This window comes from Sorex fumeus, unplaced genomic scaffold (assembly GCF_029834395.1).
Source record: "Sorex fumeus unplaced genomic scaffold, SorFum_2.1 ptg000241l, whole genome shotgun sequence".
NCBI classification, from domain to species: Eukaryota; Metazoa; Chordata; class Mammalia; order Eulipotyphla; family Soricidae; genus Sorex; species Sorex fumeus.
The window spans coordinates 1,806,419-1,819,170 of NW_026606298.1; the positions used below are offsets into that span (position 1 = coordinate 1,806,419).

At 46.9% G+C, this 12,752-nt stretch overlaps 1 protein-coding gene across 2 annotated transcripts in view; it reads left to right on the plus strand.

The window, feature by feature from the left end:
• Nucleotides 1-3,009: 3,009 nt before the first annotated feature.
• LOC130018225 (glutathione S-transferase A4-like) overlaps nucleotides 3,010-12,752 on the plus strand; it is a 30,133-nt gene continuing 20,390 nt past the window's right edge. Inside the window, exon 1 of one of the 2 annotated variants that reach the window (XM_056108996.1) lies at nucleotides 3,010-3,036. Coding sequence is in view for 1 of the 2 variants with exons in the window: in XM_056108995.1 (XP_055964970.1) it covers nucleotides 4,114-4,123 (10 nt within the window). In the remaining variant the exon portion in view is untranslated. Of the gene's footprint in view, nucleotides 3,037-4,098; nucleotides 4,124-12,752 lie in introns of those variants that run through there. The other variant, XM_056108995.1, reaches the window with a different exon arrangement.

Sequence of the window (12,752 nt, forward strand, 5' to 3'; positions counted from 1 at the left end):
CCATGACACTCCATATGTCAGGAGTGATCCGTGAGTGCAGAACCAGAAGTATGCCCTGAGCACTGCTAGGTGTGACTCCAAGACAAAAATAACAACAACAACAACAGCAACAACAAAATGAAAAGAATAGTAGAAGGAAGCAGATACTAGCTGGGATGTGGTACTGGAACAGTATATGCATATGACCCTATCATTAACAGTATGGTAAGTCACACCGTGCTTATAATTTTAGATAATTAATCACTGTCACTGTCCTCCCATTGTTCATCGATTTGCTCAAGTGGGCCCAGTAACGTCTCCATTTTGAGACTTGTTGTTACTGTGTTTGGCATATCGAATACGTCATGGGGAGCTTGCCAGGCTCTGCTGTGCGGGCGAGATACTCTCGGTAGCTTGCCGGGCTCTCCAAGAGGGGCGGAGGAATCGAACCCGGCTCAGCCGGGCTGGCTGCGTGCAAAGCAAACACCCTACCACTGTGCTATCGCTCCAGCCCAGATAATTAATAAACTTTAAATAATTAGTCAAAAATAAGTTGAGGGTCTGGAGTGATAGTACAGTGGGTCAGGCGTTTACCTTGCACACGGCAGACACTGGTTCAATCTCTGATATCCCATATGGTTCCCCAAGCACCACCAGAAATGATCTCGAAGCACATGGGGTGTGACCTCCAAACCAAAAAATAAAATAAAATTAATTAATTAAAGAAAGGTTGGGGCTGGAGAGACAGCACAGCGGGTAGGGCGTTTGCCTTGCACGTGGCCGACCTGGGTTCGATTCCCAGCATCCCATATGGTCCTCCGAGCACTACCAGGAGTAATTCCTGAGTGCAGAGCCAAGAGTAACCCCTGTGCATTGCCGGGTGTGACCCAAAAAGCAAAAAAAAAAAAAAAAAAAAAAGGTTAACGAGTACGGAGTACCCCGGAGCAGAGGTTCTCAAGTTTTTTGGCCTGCCCATCACCCTCTGTCCAGGAAACAGAGAATGACTCAGCATTTCCCACTCCCTCCCCCAAATCTACCTTCTTCAAGGCAGCAAACAAAAACTGTCTTTCAGAGGCTGCTGCTTCAAATCCCCAGAGCAGTGCTGCCTGCCCACGGTGGGCAAAATCAGCCTGGAATCTCTTTGCACACCTCGCTAATCAAAAGCCTTCTGGCCGTCTTCCCAGTTCTTCTATCCCTCTCACAATGCAGTCACAAATTCCACTTCTCTCTAAGCGCTCAGCATCGCGAGGTCGTCGTCGCTCTGACCCTGAGCCGCTGTATTACTCATTTATTTATCCTGCTTGTCTTTCACAACGAAAGGAGAGATGCCCTTGAGAGGCTGGAAATTACCAGGAGGGTGTGTGGGGGGTGGTGGAGGGTGATGATATTATGACAATATTAGCTGGAAGTGATCACTCTGGGCCCCACCCCCACGGGTGACTTATGTGAAGCGGGGAGGAGAAAGACGGTCACTTTCTCCCCACCCGCCTCTGCCACCCGGGACCCAGGGTTACTGGGTTCTTGTCTTGCCTCGCAGAAAGGAATTTCAGGAGTAGACAAGCAGTGAAGTAAATAGATTTTATTTGGAGGATTTTTAAGGTGTGTGTGTGTGTGTGTGGGGGAGAGAGAGAGAGAGAGAGAGAGAGAGAGAGAGAGAAACGTACTCAAGAGAGAACACAGGCTTTTCCAAGGACGGAGAGAGAGAGAGCCCCTACGCACATCCTAGCATTAGACACGAAAGCATGAAAGTACACGTCTCAAGAGGGGGGATGCGGGCGACACATGTGCTCGGGCACCACATGTGCTTGGCCACGTGGGCGGAAGCAGCACATGGGCTCGGGCAGCATCTGCTCGCCCTTCCTTTGTTCAAGGTGGCCTTTATAGGGTTCTTCCAACCTGCCCCCTCGTGGGGCTTCTTCCCAGGTAAAAGTCCGTTGCTAAGGATGTTGCCAGGGAGGATGGGAGTGGTGATGGTCTTCTTTGAAATTCCTTTCCTGGCCTTTTGTTCCTGCAGGAGCTTCTTGGGGTCTGTTGCTGGAGCCAGGTGAGGGTCTTATTAAGCCTTAGTTCCTGTTTTCCTATTTTCTGCAGGGCTGGCTTTTGTCATTGCCCTGGGAGGGGGCCTTCCCTGTCTACCTGCCTACATCAATACCCTTTCAGCATCTGTACCGCAAACCACAATGCCTAAAATGAGAGAGAGAAAGAGAAAGAGAGTGAAAGAAGCGAGGGGCCTGGCATGAAAGGCAGGCGGGGTTGGAGGGTGGTTTGCAGGGGTTGGAGGGAAACTGGGGACACTGGTGCTGGGAAATGTCCACTGGTGGAGGGACGGGTGTTGGAACACTGTATGACTGAAACCCAATCATGAACAGTTTTGTAATGTTTTATGTGATGGTGATTCAATACAATTAAAATTAAATTTAAAAAAAAGGATTAGTTGCCTCAGGGAGAGCAATCAAGCCTGAAACAGAGAACTTTGTTGACTGGTCGAGTGGCTTTCTTTTCACTTGGGTAATCTGATGCGCTTTTTTCCCCCATTTTTTATAATTTTATTTATTGAATCAGCACCCCAGGGGGGAAAGGGTGCTGTCTCTCCGCCTGCTCCCCCTTGACGGCTCAGTGGCCGCCATCCTCCAGAGGCCATTGGACAGTCAGATTTGGGCCCTCAGTGCCAAGACACGCGGGGCCTCACTGGATGGGGGTGGAGGCAGCCCTTTCCTCCCCCTTCCAAGGAGACCCCGAGTTGCTGCCCACAAACGGCCTCTCTGGCTCCTGATCAAGCTGCTTAACGGCCATGATCCCAGAGAATCAGAAACAAACCCCGGAATCCAGCATGTTTTGGCAGAAATCCCTCCAGATTTAATTGTTAAAATTTCAGAATTTCTGATGCACTTTTAAGGACGCCCAGGGGTGGCTGCCAGGGGAGGTCCAAAGGTTAGGACACACGGGACTGTTCATTGGCTAATAATGCCCAGAGTGGGCAGAGCTTTGAGTTCAAAGGGAAAGTTTATAAACTGCAACTTGATCCCCACAGCACAGAGAGAAGCCTGAAGCGGTAAGGTCAGTGAAAAAGCTTTTTACACAATCGTGGCTAGAGTTCTGTTTCGTGGCTGTATTTGCAGTTTATTTTAATCGTTTTTTTTTTACTATGCCTTTAATCTAATGCCGGTTATTCACAGACTTGCCTGTGTATCAGAAAAAAGGAACAAGCACCTTTTTCTGCAGAGTTGGTGTATAAATTAAGATGAGATATTGCACTTTTCTATACAAGGAACTTTTGAAGACCTTTATTGCCTATGTCTTATCCATGCAATGTCAGGCATGAAATGATCTTACCTCTCATATATTGTCATTTCAAAAATAACTCTGTAGGAGTCAGGGGACATTTGTCTTGATTGCTGGGTATCGTATACTCCATAGACTTGAAATGTGTGTTGGTTTTACCTATGTATTCTTTTTCCATTACGTTTTTCCTTCTCAGTTCTCACTTTTGGCATGAAGTTGAAAGAAATGCAGGGATTCCAAGGTCCGCTGTGGTGTTCCCTAGGGAACGTCCATCTCCTGCAGGATTTCATTTGCAAAGGAAGCCGGGGTTCGAATTCAGAGGAAAGCAGGAGGCTTTTAATCAAGCCGGGGATACCTATTTCTGGGCATTTGCCCCAGTCTTTAAACAGCAAAGAGACATGTGGGGACCACTTTGTGTATCTCTAACATCGTCAGTGTGACTTGACGGAAGTCTGGCTCAGGGTTAATTCTTCTTTCAGCAAGCTGGTAAACCGAGGAGTTACATATCAACCTCTTTATAAGTTTCGGGAACATGAATCTATCTGCTAGACCCTAACCGGAGAGGAAATGTAGTTTCTGAAACTCAAGAAGCAACTCTGACTCCGTGAAGAAGGTGCTTAGCACGTGGGCTTGGAGCAGACCTTCCCTAATGACATAAATTATTCTCTTAGAGTCTCTATGCGGTACTGTTGCTCCACTCCTTGTGTATTAAGAAAGCGTTGTTGGGTTTAGGGATGAGGCCCAAGTGATGGAGCACATGCCTCTGATGTGTCGAGCCCCTGATGTGATTGCTGATACCAGGCGATGCCACCCCAGCCGGCCACCACCAAGCACCAGCTGGTAGAATGATGCATGCATGGAGGTGTGACTCTGTCCATGGTTCCCAGTTTCAATATTTTCAAGAGTGAAAATTTTGCATAATATAGATGCTCAGAGGGGCTGGAGCGATAGCACAGCGGGTAGTGTGTTTGCCTTGCACTCGGCTGACCCGGGTTTGATTCCCAGCATCCCATATGGTCCCCTGAGCACAGCCAGGAGTCATTCCTGAGTGCAGAGCCAGGAGTAACCCCTGTGCATCGCCTGGTGTGACTCAAAAAAAAAAAAGATGCTCAGAGTTTGGAAACAGTAAAGTTCAGAAATGAGATAAGAAAGAAACTCCCCTAATAGGAGAGGAACAGAGAAACTTAGCATGGGATTAAGTATGGCTCAATTTGTGAGACTTTTACAGGAAAATCGTGTCTCTGTGTTACTTACTGAACCAAGTATCGAATGATTCCCATTGGTTTCCCAAAGATGTCTTGATAATCTAGGGACTCCTTGTGCTGCTCAGATAAGATTAACATCTCGAATTCCCACTTGGGCTGGTGGGACTGTTTCTGGAAGACCGTTCAAGTTATATATTCTGCATTCACCTAGATATCGCCCCTTTGACTCTCTTACTGTTCTGTGAGCCCAAGGTCTGGATAGAATTTATGGTCTTGGGAAACTACAAACTTCTGCAGTCTCAGGAGGAGCCCAGGAATTTGCAGCAAAGATTTTCTTTTTTTTTTTTTGCTTTTTGGGTCACACCCGACATTGCACAGGGATTACTCCTGGCTCTGCACTCAGGAATTACTACCCCTGGCTGTGCTCGGGGGACCATATGGGATGCTGGGAATTGAACCCGGGTTAACTGTGTGCAAGGCTACTCGCTGTGCTATCGCTCCAGCCCTGCAGAAATGTTTGAAATGTACAATGGGGACAGCTAAAATAAAGCTTCTTTCAGCACCTGGCATGGAGAAACTGAGGCTTCTTTTTTTCGGGACCCCTGCAACCATTTTTTAAAAATACCTTGTAAGTCTTAGAGCTCTTTCCTTCAGAGGGGCTGGTTTCATGGAAGGACTTTCTCTCTGGTAACCTATCAAATCTAAGCAATTAGCATGTCAATCCCGCTAATTATTTTGTGAACAGGTCATAACAAAATAGAACAATAGAAGAGAAATCATTCATAATTTAAAGTAGCTTGTACTGCTAGAATCAAGTCTGATCCCTAGCACCACCAAGAGTGACCCCCTGAGCCCTGAGCCCGGGTATGGTCCAAAAACAAACCCAAAAGTTGACGGAACATTCAAACTACTCACAAGTTATACTTTGTAGCTTTGAAATCTTGGTTATGCTGTTACTATTATTCTTTTTGAACTTTCACATGTTCTTTTTTGTGTACTATATCTAATGTTTTAAATTTATTTTTTTATAGAGTCATTGTGAGATACATAGTTACAAAGCTGTTTAGGGTCGGGTTTCAGTCATACAATGTTCCAACACTCCGCAGGTGTACATTTCCCAGCACCAATGACCTCAGTTTCCCCTCTTATGCCCCCACGCCCACCCCCAGCCTACCTCTATGGCAGGCACTTTTATTCTCCACCCCCCCACCCCCGGGGCCCTCCTTTTTCTCCTTTTGCACTCAAAGTAGGAAACAAACATGATAACCCCACAGTATCTGTATTGCAAACCATAACACCCACAAATTCTTTTTTTTAACTTTTTTTTTTTTTTTTTTTTTTGCTTTTTGAGTCACACTTGGCAATGCACATGGGTTACTCCTGGCTTTGCACTCAGGAATTACTCCTCACAATGCCCGGGGGACCATATGGGATGCTGGGAATCGAACCCGGTTCAGCCGCATGCAAAGCAAACGCCCTACTTGCTGTGCTATCTCTCAAGCCCCCTAACTTATTTTTTTTTTATTGAATCACCACAAGATACACAGTTACAAAGTTGCATGAACAACTTTTTATCTGTTTATTTCATGGTGACTCAATAAAAGTATTTAAAGTATCTAACAAACTAGGACACAAGTACTGGCACAAAACAAAAAGTTGTTAATGATTGAGTTTTCTCACCCGCCCCTGCACAACCGCCCCTCCCCCCAATTCCCCCCCCCCCCAGCCCACCTCTATGGCAGACACTCTTCTTCTCTGTCTCTTTCTCCTTCTCTCTCTTTTTTTCCTTTTTAGGCACTGCGCTTTGCAATACTGTTACTGAAAGGGTGTCCTGCGTATCCCTTTACTTCCTTTCAGTCTCAGTTTCTGTCCAGAGTGAGCAAATTTAAATTTTCTGACGGATACAGGATTCTCTGGGACAGTTTTTGGTCTCATTGACTAATCTGATTTCCTTCCTTCCTTCCCTCCTTCCTTATTTCCTACCTTCCCTCTTTCCATCTTTCCTCCTCCTCTTTTTTCTCTTCTTTCCTTCCCTCTCTCCCTCCCTCCCTCCCTCCCTCCCTCCCTCCCTCCCTCCTTCCTTCCTTCCTTCCTTCCTTCCTTCCTTCTTTTCCTTCCTTCCCTCCTTCCTTCCTTTTTTCCTTCCTTTCCTCTTTCCATCTTTCCTCCTCCTCTTTTTTTCTCCCTCCCTCCCTCCCTCCCTCCCTCCCTCCCTCCCTCCCTCCCTCCCTCCCTTCTTTCTTTCTTTCTTTCTTTCTTTCTTTCTTTCTTTCTTTCTTCCTTTCACACTTAGGTATTCTTGGGGACCACTCCTACAGGGTTCAGGGAACCATATGGTGTGTTGGGACCTTTCCCATGAACTATTGCTCCTGGCCTTTTTTGGCCTTATTACAAAAACCAAAGTAATATTTAAGGATGTTTCTCTTGGACGGGACAGGTAGGGCGTTTGCCTGGCACGCGGTTGACCCAGGTTCGATTCCCAGCATCCCATATCGTCCCCTGAGCACCACTAGGAGTAATCCCTGAGTGCAGAGCCAGGAGTAACCCCTGTGCATTGCCGTGTGTGACCCAAAAAGCAAAAAAAAAAAAAGATGTTTCTCTTAATAATAGGTATGTAACTAACATCTAGGATTCTGACCCAAAATGTCTGCTAAACTTTCAATAACCTTTGAAAACTGATGCTTTAAAGTTTGCATTATCTGGAAACTTCCCTAGCAGACTGCTTTTTCCTCATAATTCAGATAAAAAAGAGTGTGTGGTTTTCGCCTAAATTATCCAGAATTACTGTTAATAAGCACCGTTAATGCTGTTGTCTACAGAATTTCCCCTCCAAATATTGGCTGCTGCCCAGGTTGTGCATTTCACAGATAGGAGAACAGGGCTAAGAATGAAGACAAGAAATTAGAAGACCATCATGGCAGAATTCTGGAAGAATGGAGGGCAGAAATAAAAAAACAATTATTTTATAGTTGGAGACCAACCACCTCTTTTGCATGTTTACTTATTTTTTGTTTGGGGGTCACACCTTGCAGTATTCTGGTTATTTTATTTATTTATTTATTTATTTATTTGCTTTTGGGTCATACCCAGCAACGCACAGGGGTTACTCCTGGCTCTGCACTCAGGAGTTACTCCTGGCGGTGCTCAGGGGACCATATGGGATGCTGGGAATCGAACCCGGGTCGGCCATGTGCAAGGCAAATGCCCTACCCGCTGTGCTATGGCTCCAGCCTCCCTGCCATGTTCTGGGGGCTAGTCCTTGCAGTGCTGGGGCTCATTCCCTGGGATGCACTGAAGACCATGTGGGTGCTGGAGATCGAATCCAGGACTTGCGCATGCAAAGGACATCACCCAGCCCTTTGAGTTCTCTTCCAAGCCCGGACATAGCTTAAAACTTGTTCCAGAGCTGGGACCTACATATCTGGTGCTTTATTACTCTTGGGAATTAAAGATGAGCTCAAATCTCAATGTTTCCTCTCGAAGGCAGGGGGAGGGTGTCTAGAGAGATCAACCATGGGAATCTACGTGCAGTGCTCCCAAATTCCTTCCCCTCTTCCTCCCTTTCCTCAATTCTTAGCCACGCCCAACCCCAGCATTTTACCGTTCATCACCGCTCCGTTTTACCCCACTCTGATCTCCTTAGACGTTGCTGTCATTGCCATGGTTGTGATGTCAAGGACATACACACACCTGGTTGTGATGCTCAGCCCGCTTTGGGGGCTGGTGGTTGAATGCGAGGGCCCAAGGTTCTGTGCTGCTTGGCTCCTGAGTTATCAAGGATTCCCTAGGTCAGTCTGATGTCGGTGGGCTGCACTGGTGACTTATGTGAAGTGGGGAGGAGAAAGATGATCACTTTCTCCCCTTCTACTTCCGCCACCCAGGACCCAAGGTTACTGGGTTCTTGTCTCGCATCGCAGAAAAGAATTTCAGGAGTAGACAAGCAGCGAAGTAATAGGTTTTATTTGGAGGGTTTTTTGAAGGTGTGGAGGAGAGAGAGAGAGAGAGAGAGAGAGAGAGAGAGAGAGAGAGAGAGAGAGAGAGAAACGTACTCAAGAGAGAACACAGGTTTCTCCAAGGGTGGAGAAAGAGCCCCTAGACACATCCCAGCATTGGACATGAAAACATGAAAGTACACATCTCAAGAGGGGAGATGTGGGCAACACATGTACACATGCACCACATGTGCTCAGTCATGTGGGCACAAGCAGCACATGGGTTCGGGCAGCAGAGTCATCGTGTCCTCCCTTTTTTCAAGGTGGCCTTTATAGGGTTTCTCCAACCTGCCCCCACGTGGGGCTTCTACCTAGGTCAAAGTCCATTGCTAGGGCGGCTCTCGAGGGGGTTGGGGGTGGTGATGGTCTTCTTTGAAATTCCTTTCCTGGTCTTGAGTCTTTTGTTCCTGCAGGAGCTTCTTTGGGTCTGTTGCTGGAGCCAGGTGAGGGTCTTAATCAGGCCTTAGTTCCTGTTTTTCCTGTTTTCTGCAAGGTTGGCTTTTTCCTTGCCTTGGGAGGGGCCCTTCCTGGCTACCTGCCTACATCAAACCCAGAAGTGCTGGCGGAAGTGGGGTGTCTCCAGAGCCACACCCAGCAGTGCTCAGGGGACCTTGTGGTGCTAAGGATCAAACCAGGATCAATTGCATAACTGCATGCAAGGCCAACGCCTTTCCCGTGGGACTCTCTCTCTCTCTGGCCCTTTTAATTGTGTTTTCACCCTAGACCTGGCTTTTTTTTTTTTTTTTTTTAGTGAAACACCATGAGGTACAGTTGTAGATTTACAAATTTTTGTGCTTGGGTTTCGATTATACAATGATCAAGGACCCATCCCTCCACCAGTGCCCATTTCCCACCACCATGGGTTCCAGTATCCCTCCCACCCCCATCCCCCCCATCCCACCCTGCCTCTGAGGCAGGGCAATCCCTTTTGTTCTCTCTCTCCTGTTGGGTGCTGTGGTTTGCAAAAGAGGCATTGGGTGGCAATCATGTTCGGTCCATAGTCTACTTTCGACATGCATCTCCCCTCCTGGGAGGATCCTCCAAACATCCTTTATTTGGTGCTCCCTTCTCTATCAGAACAGCCCTTTCCTCTAGGATACCCGGCTGGCCTCTAAGTTATGGAGTAATCCTCCTGGTGCTGATCTCAGCTATTCTTGGGTATTAAGCTCATATTTTGTTACTTTATATCCCCCAGATGAATGCAATCTTTCTATGTCTATCCCTCTCTTTCTGACTCATTTCGCTTAGCATGATACTTTCCATATTGTACCACTTGTATGTAAATTTCATGACTTCATCTTTTCTAAGAGCTACATAGTACTCCACTGTGTAGATGTACCAAAGTTTCTTTAACCAGTCATCTGTTCTTGGGCATTCAGGTTTCTTCCAGTTTCTGGCTATTGTAAAGAGTGCTGCAATGAACAAACAAGTGCAGATGTCACTTCGACTATACATTTTTGCCTCTCTGGGATATATTCCCAGGAGTGGTATTGCTGGGTCAAATGGGAGCTCAATTTCTAATTTCTTGAGAGTGGAGATCTGGCTTCTTAAACTTAATTCTATAAGCCAGTGAATTACCTTGAGATCTGGTGAAAAAATCCAGACTGGCTTCAAGGTTTGGCGTGGGAACTAAAATTCTACATTTCTTTTTGCTGTTGTTTTGTTAGTTTTTCTCTTGGTTCGCCACATCCAGCTCTGCTCAGGGCTTGTTTCTGGCTCTGTGCTCAGGAATCACTCTTGGCGGGGCTTGGAGGATCATGTGTGTTTCTAGGGAGATCAAACCTAGTTCCCGGCGCCATCTCTCCAGCCCCAGAATTCTGCATTTCTAACGAGCTCCCAATTGAAGCAGTTACTGCTGGTCCAAAAATCACACTTCCAAAGGGTGTTGCCACCTTCAGAAATTTCAACACTTTTCTCAGAGGTCAACAGTGCTGAAATTTGGAGCTATGTTTGTGTGTGGCTATGCGCGCATGTGCAGAAACAGTTTTTGGAGTCCTTCCTCCCAGTTTGCAAAAATGATCTCCCCAAACGCCAAACGCATCAGAGCTTCTGTTTAGACATGTGCCAGTGAGGAAACCACAGGTCAGGGTGGTTACAAAACCGACTTCAAAGAGAGGTAAAGCTGCCATTTGAAACTTGGCCATTGTTTTGCCCAACGCCTACCTCAGAGACCTGTTCTTCCACATCTTTTGAAAAGGTTCTGGGCAAGAACCAAAAGTGCCCCTACCAGGGACCACACGGATTCTCCAGAGGCTATCAGGCCACCTTGCTTCTCTGCCTCAGTCTCTCTGCTCAGTCCCCTCGGCCAGAATACCTGGGGCTTCCAGCAGCAGCTGACATCCTCCTCAGGGGAACCTGCCACCCGTGAGGTTGGTGAGTTTGGTGAAGGTGCGTCTCTGCGTGCTGGATCCACTCAGGTTCCTTCTTTCCTTTTCGGGCACACCTGTCAGTGCCGGCAGAGCTTGGAGAGGGGCCGCGGGTGGGTTCCTACCCTGCTTGACCCCTTGGGTTCTAGATGTTTCTGCAGCTACGCTCTCAGAAGGTTCATTCTGCTCATTCTGGATGAAACCCAGAAAGAACGGCTCCTTTGTTCCCTGTTGCTTTATTTCCCACACTGGATCTAATATTTCCGTTGCACCTGTTTTTTTCTTATGCTATGACAATGTACTTTTTGGTTTTTTTTTTGTTTTTTTTTTTTCAAATGATGAAAATAATTGGCTTTACCTTTTTGAAACAAAGTTGGTCTTCTGTATCAACAAGCTGTGGCTTGTCCTCATTTTTTTAAAAAAAAAATTTAATTTTTATTAGGGAGACACCATGAGGTACAGTTGTAGACTTACAAATTTTTGTGCTTGGGTTGCAGTTATACAATGACCAAATACCCATCCCTCCACCAGTGCCCATTTCCCACCACCACGGATCCCAGTATCCCTCCCACCCCCCACCCCCCCATCCCACCCTGCCTCTGTGGCAGGGCTTTCCCTTTTGTTCTCTCTCTCCTTTTGGGTGTTGTGGTTTGCAAAAGAGGCATTGGGTGGCAATCATGTTTGGTCTATAGTCTACTGTCCTCATTTCTTTGTTGAAAGTCATGTCAGGTCAAGGAAGGGGGTTGATGAAGTCCTTCAGGCCATGAGATAAGATAGGGGAGGTCAGACAAACACATACAATGATATATACGCCTCTGGAAGGTACTGTACAATTCCAATGACTCTACGGTTCTTGTAATAACACACTGTATCTTTTGGGATTTGGGCTCATAGCCAGCAATGCCCGGGGGTTACCTCCGACTCTGCTCTTGGGAGCCACTCCTGGCAGTGTTCAGGGGACTGAGATGCCCGGGATCAAATGTGCTCCTTACTGGCTATGCTATCTCTCCAACCCCAAGCTACGCTATCCTTACGGATGGAGTGAGAGTACAGCAGGTAAGGTATTTGCCTTGCATGTGACTGAGCTGGATTCGATCCCTGGCATCCCATATGGTCTCCCAAGCACAAAGAGCAGAGCCAGATGCAGAGCCCTGAGCACTGCTGGGTATGACCCCAAACCCAAGAAAACCCAATATTTTGCTATACAGTAGTCTATTAATTGAGCGATAGCTTTGCACTTAAAAAAAATCAATGTACACACCTTATTAAATGTGACAGACACAAAGTGAATGTGTACCATCAGGAATGGTGTCCACAGCCTGGCTTGATGCAGGATTGCCATAGATCTTTGACCAGAATTAAAAAAAAAAAACCTAAACAAACAAACAAGGGCTGGAGCAATGGTATAAGGATCAAGGTGGAAGTGGCCAACCCAGGATTGATCCCCAGCCCCACACACCATCCCCCAGCTCCATCAGGAGTGACCTCAGACAGAGAACCAGGAAGAGGCCTTGACCATGGCCAGGTGCGGCCCAGCACTCCTGACCCTATTTACAAACCCAGAATAGTTATCTGTGCAGCTCAATCAAGAGTAATAAAATGAGATATATTGCTCTTCTAGAAGGAGCAATTCCTCCTCCAAGGGACCTGGGGGAACTGCATCTGGAATCCTGTTGAGGGACTTTGAACAATCCCCATCAGTCCTCCAGTTTTCGAAGGTCACAGCCTGGGCTGAGACATGAGGGATGGAGCCCATTGGCCAAAGCCAGCTATTTATGGGACGCACAAATATTGATGGGGAGTTTCATAAGAAGTGGTGACTGGTGGACCATAGCGTGACCGTTTCTTACCTGCTGGAGAAGAAGTTTCCTTCTTGTGGACTAAAAAGGGAGGCTGGAGGTCACTGTCCTGCTGAGCTGAGGTGAGGT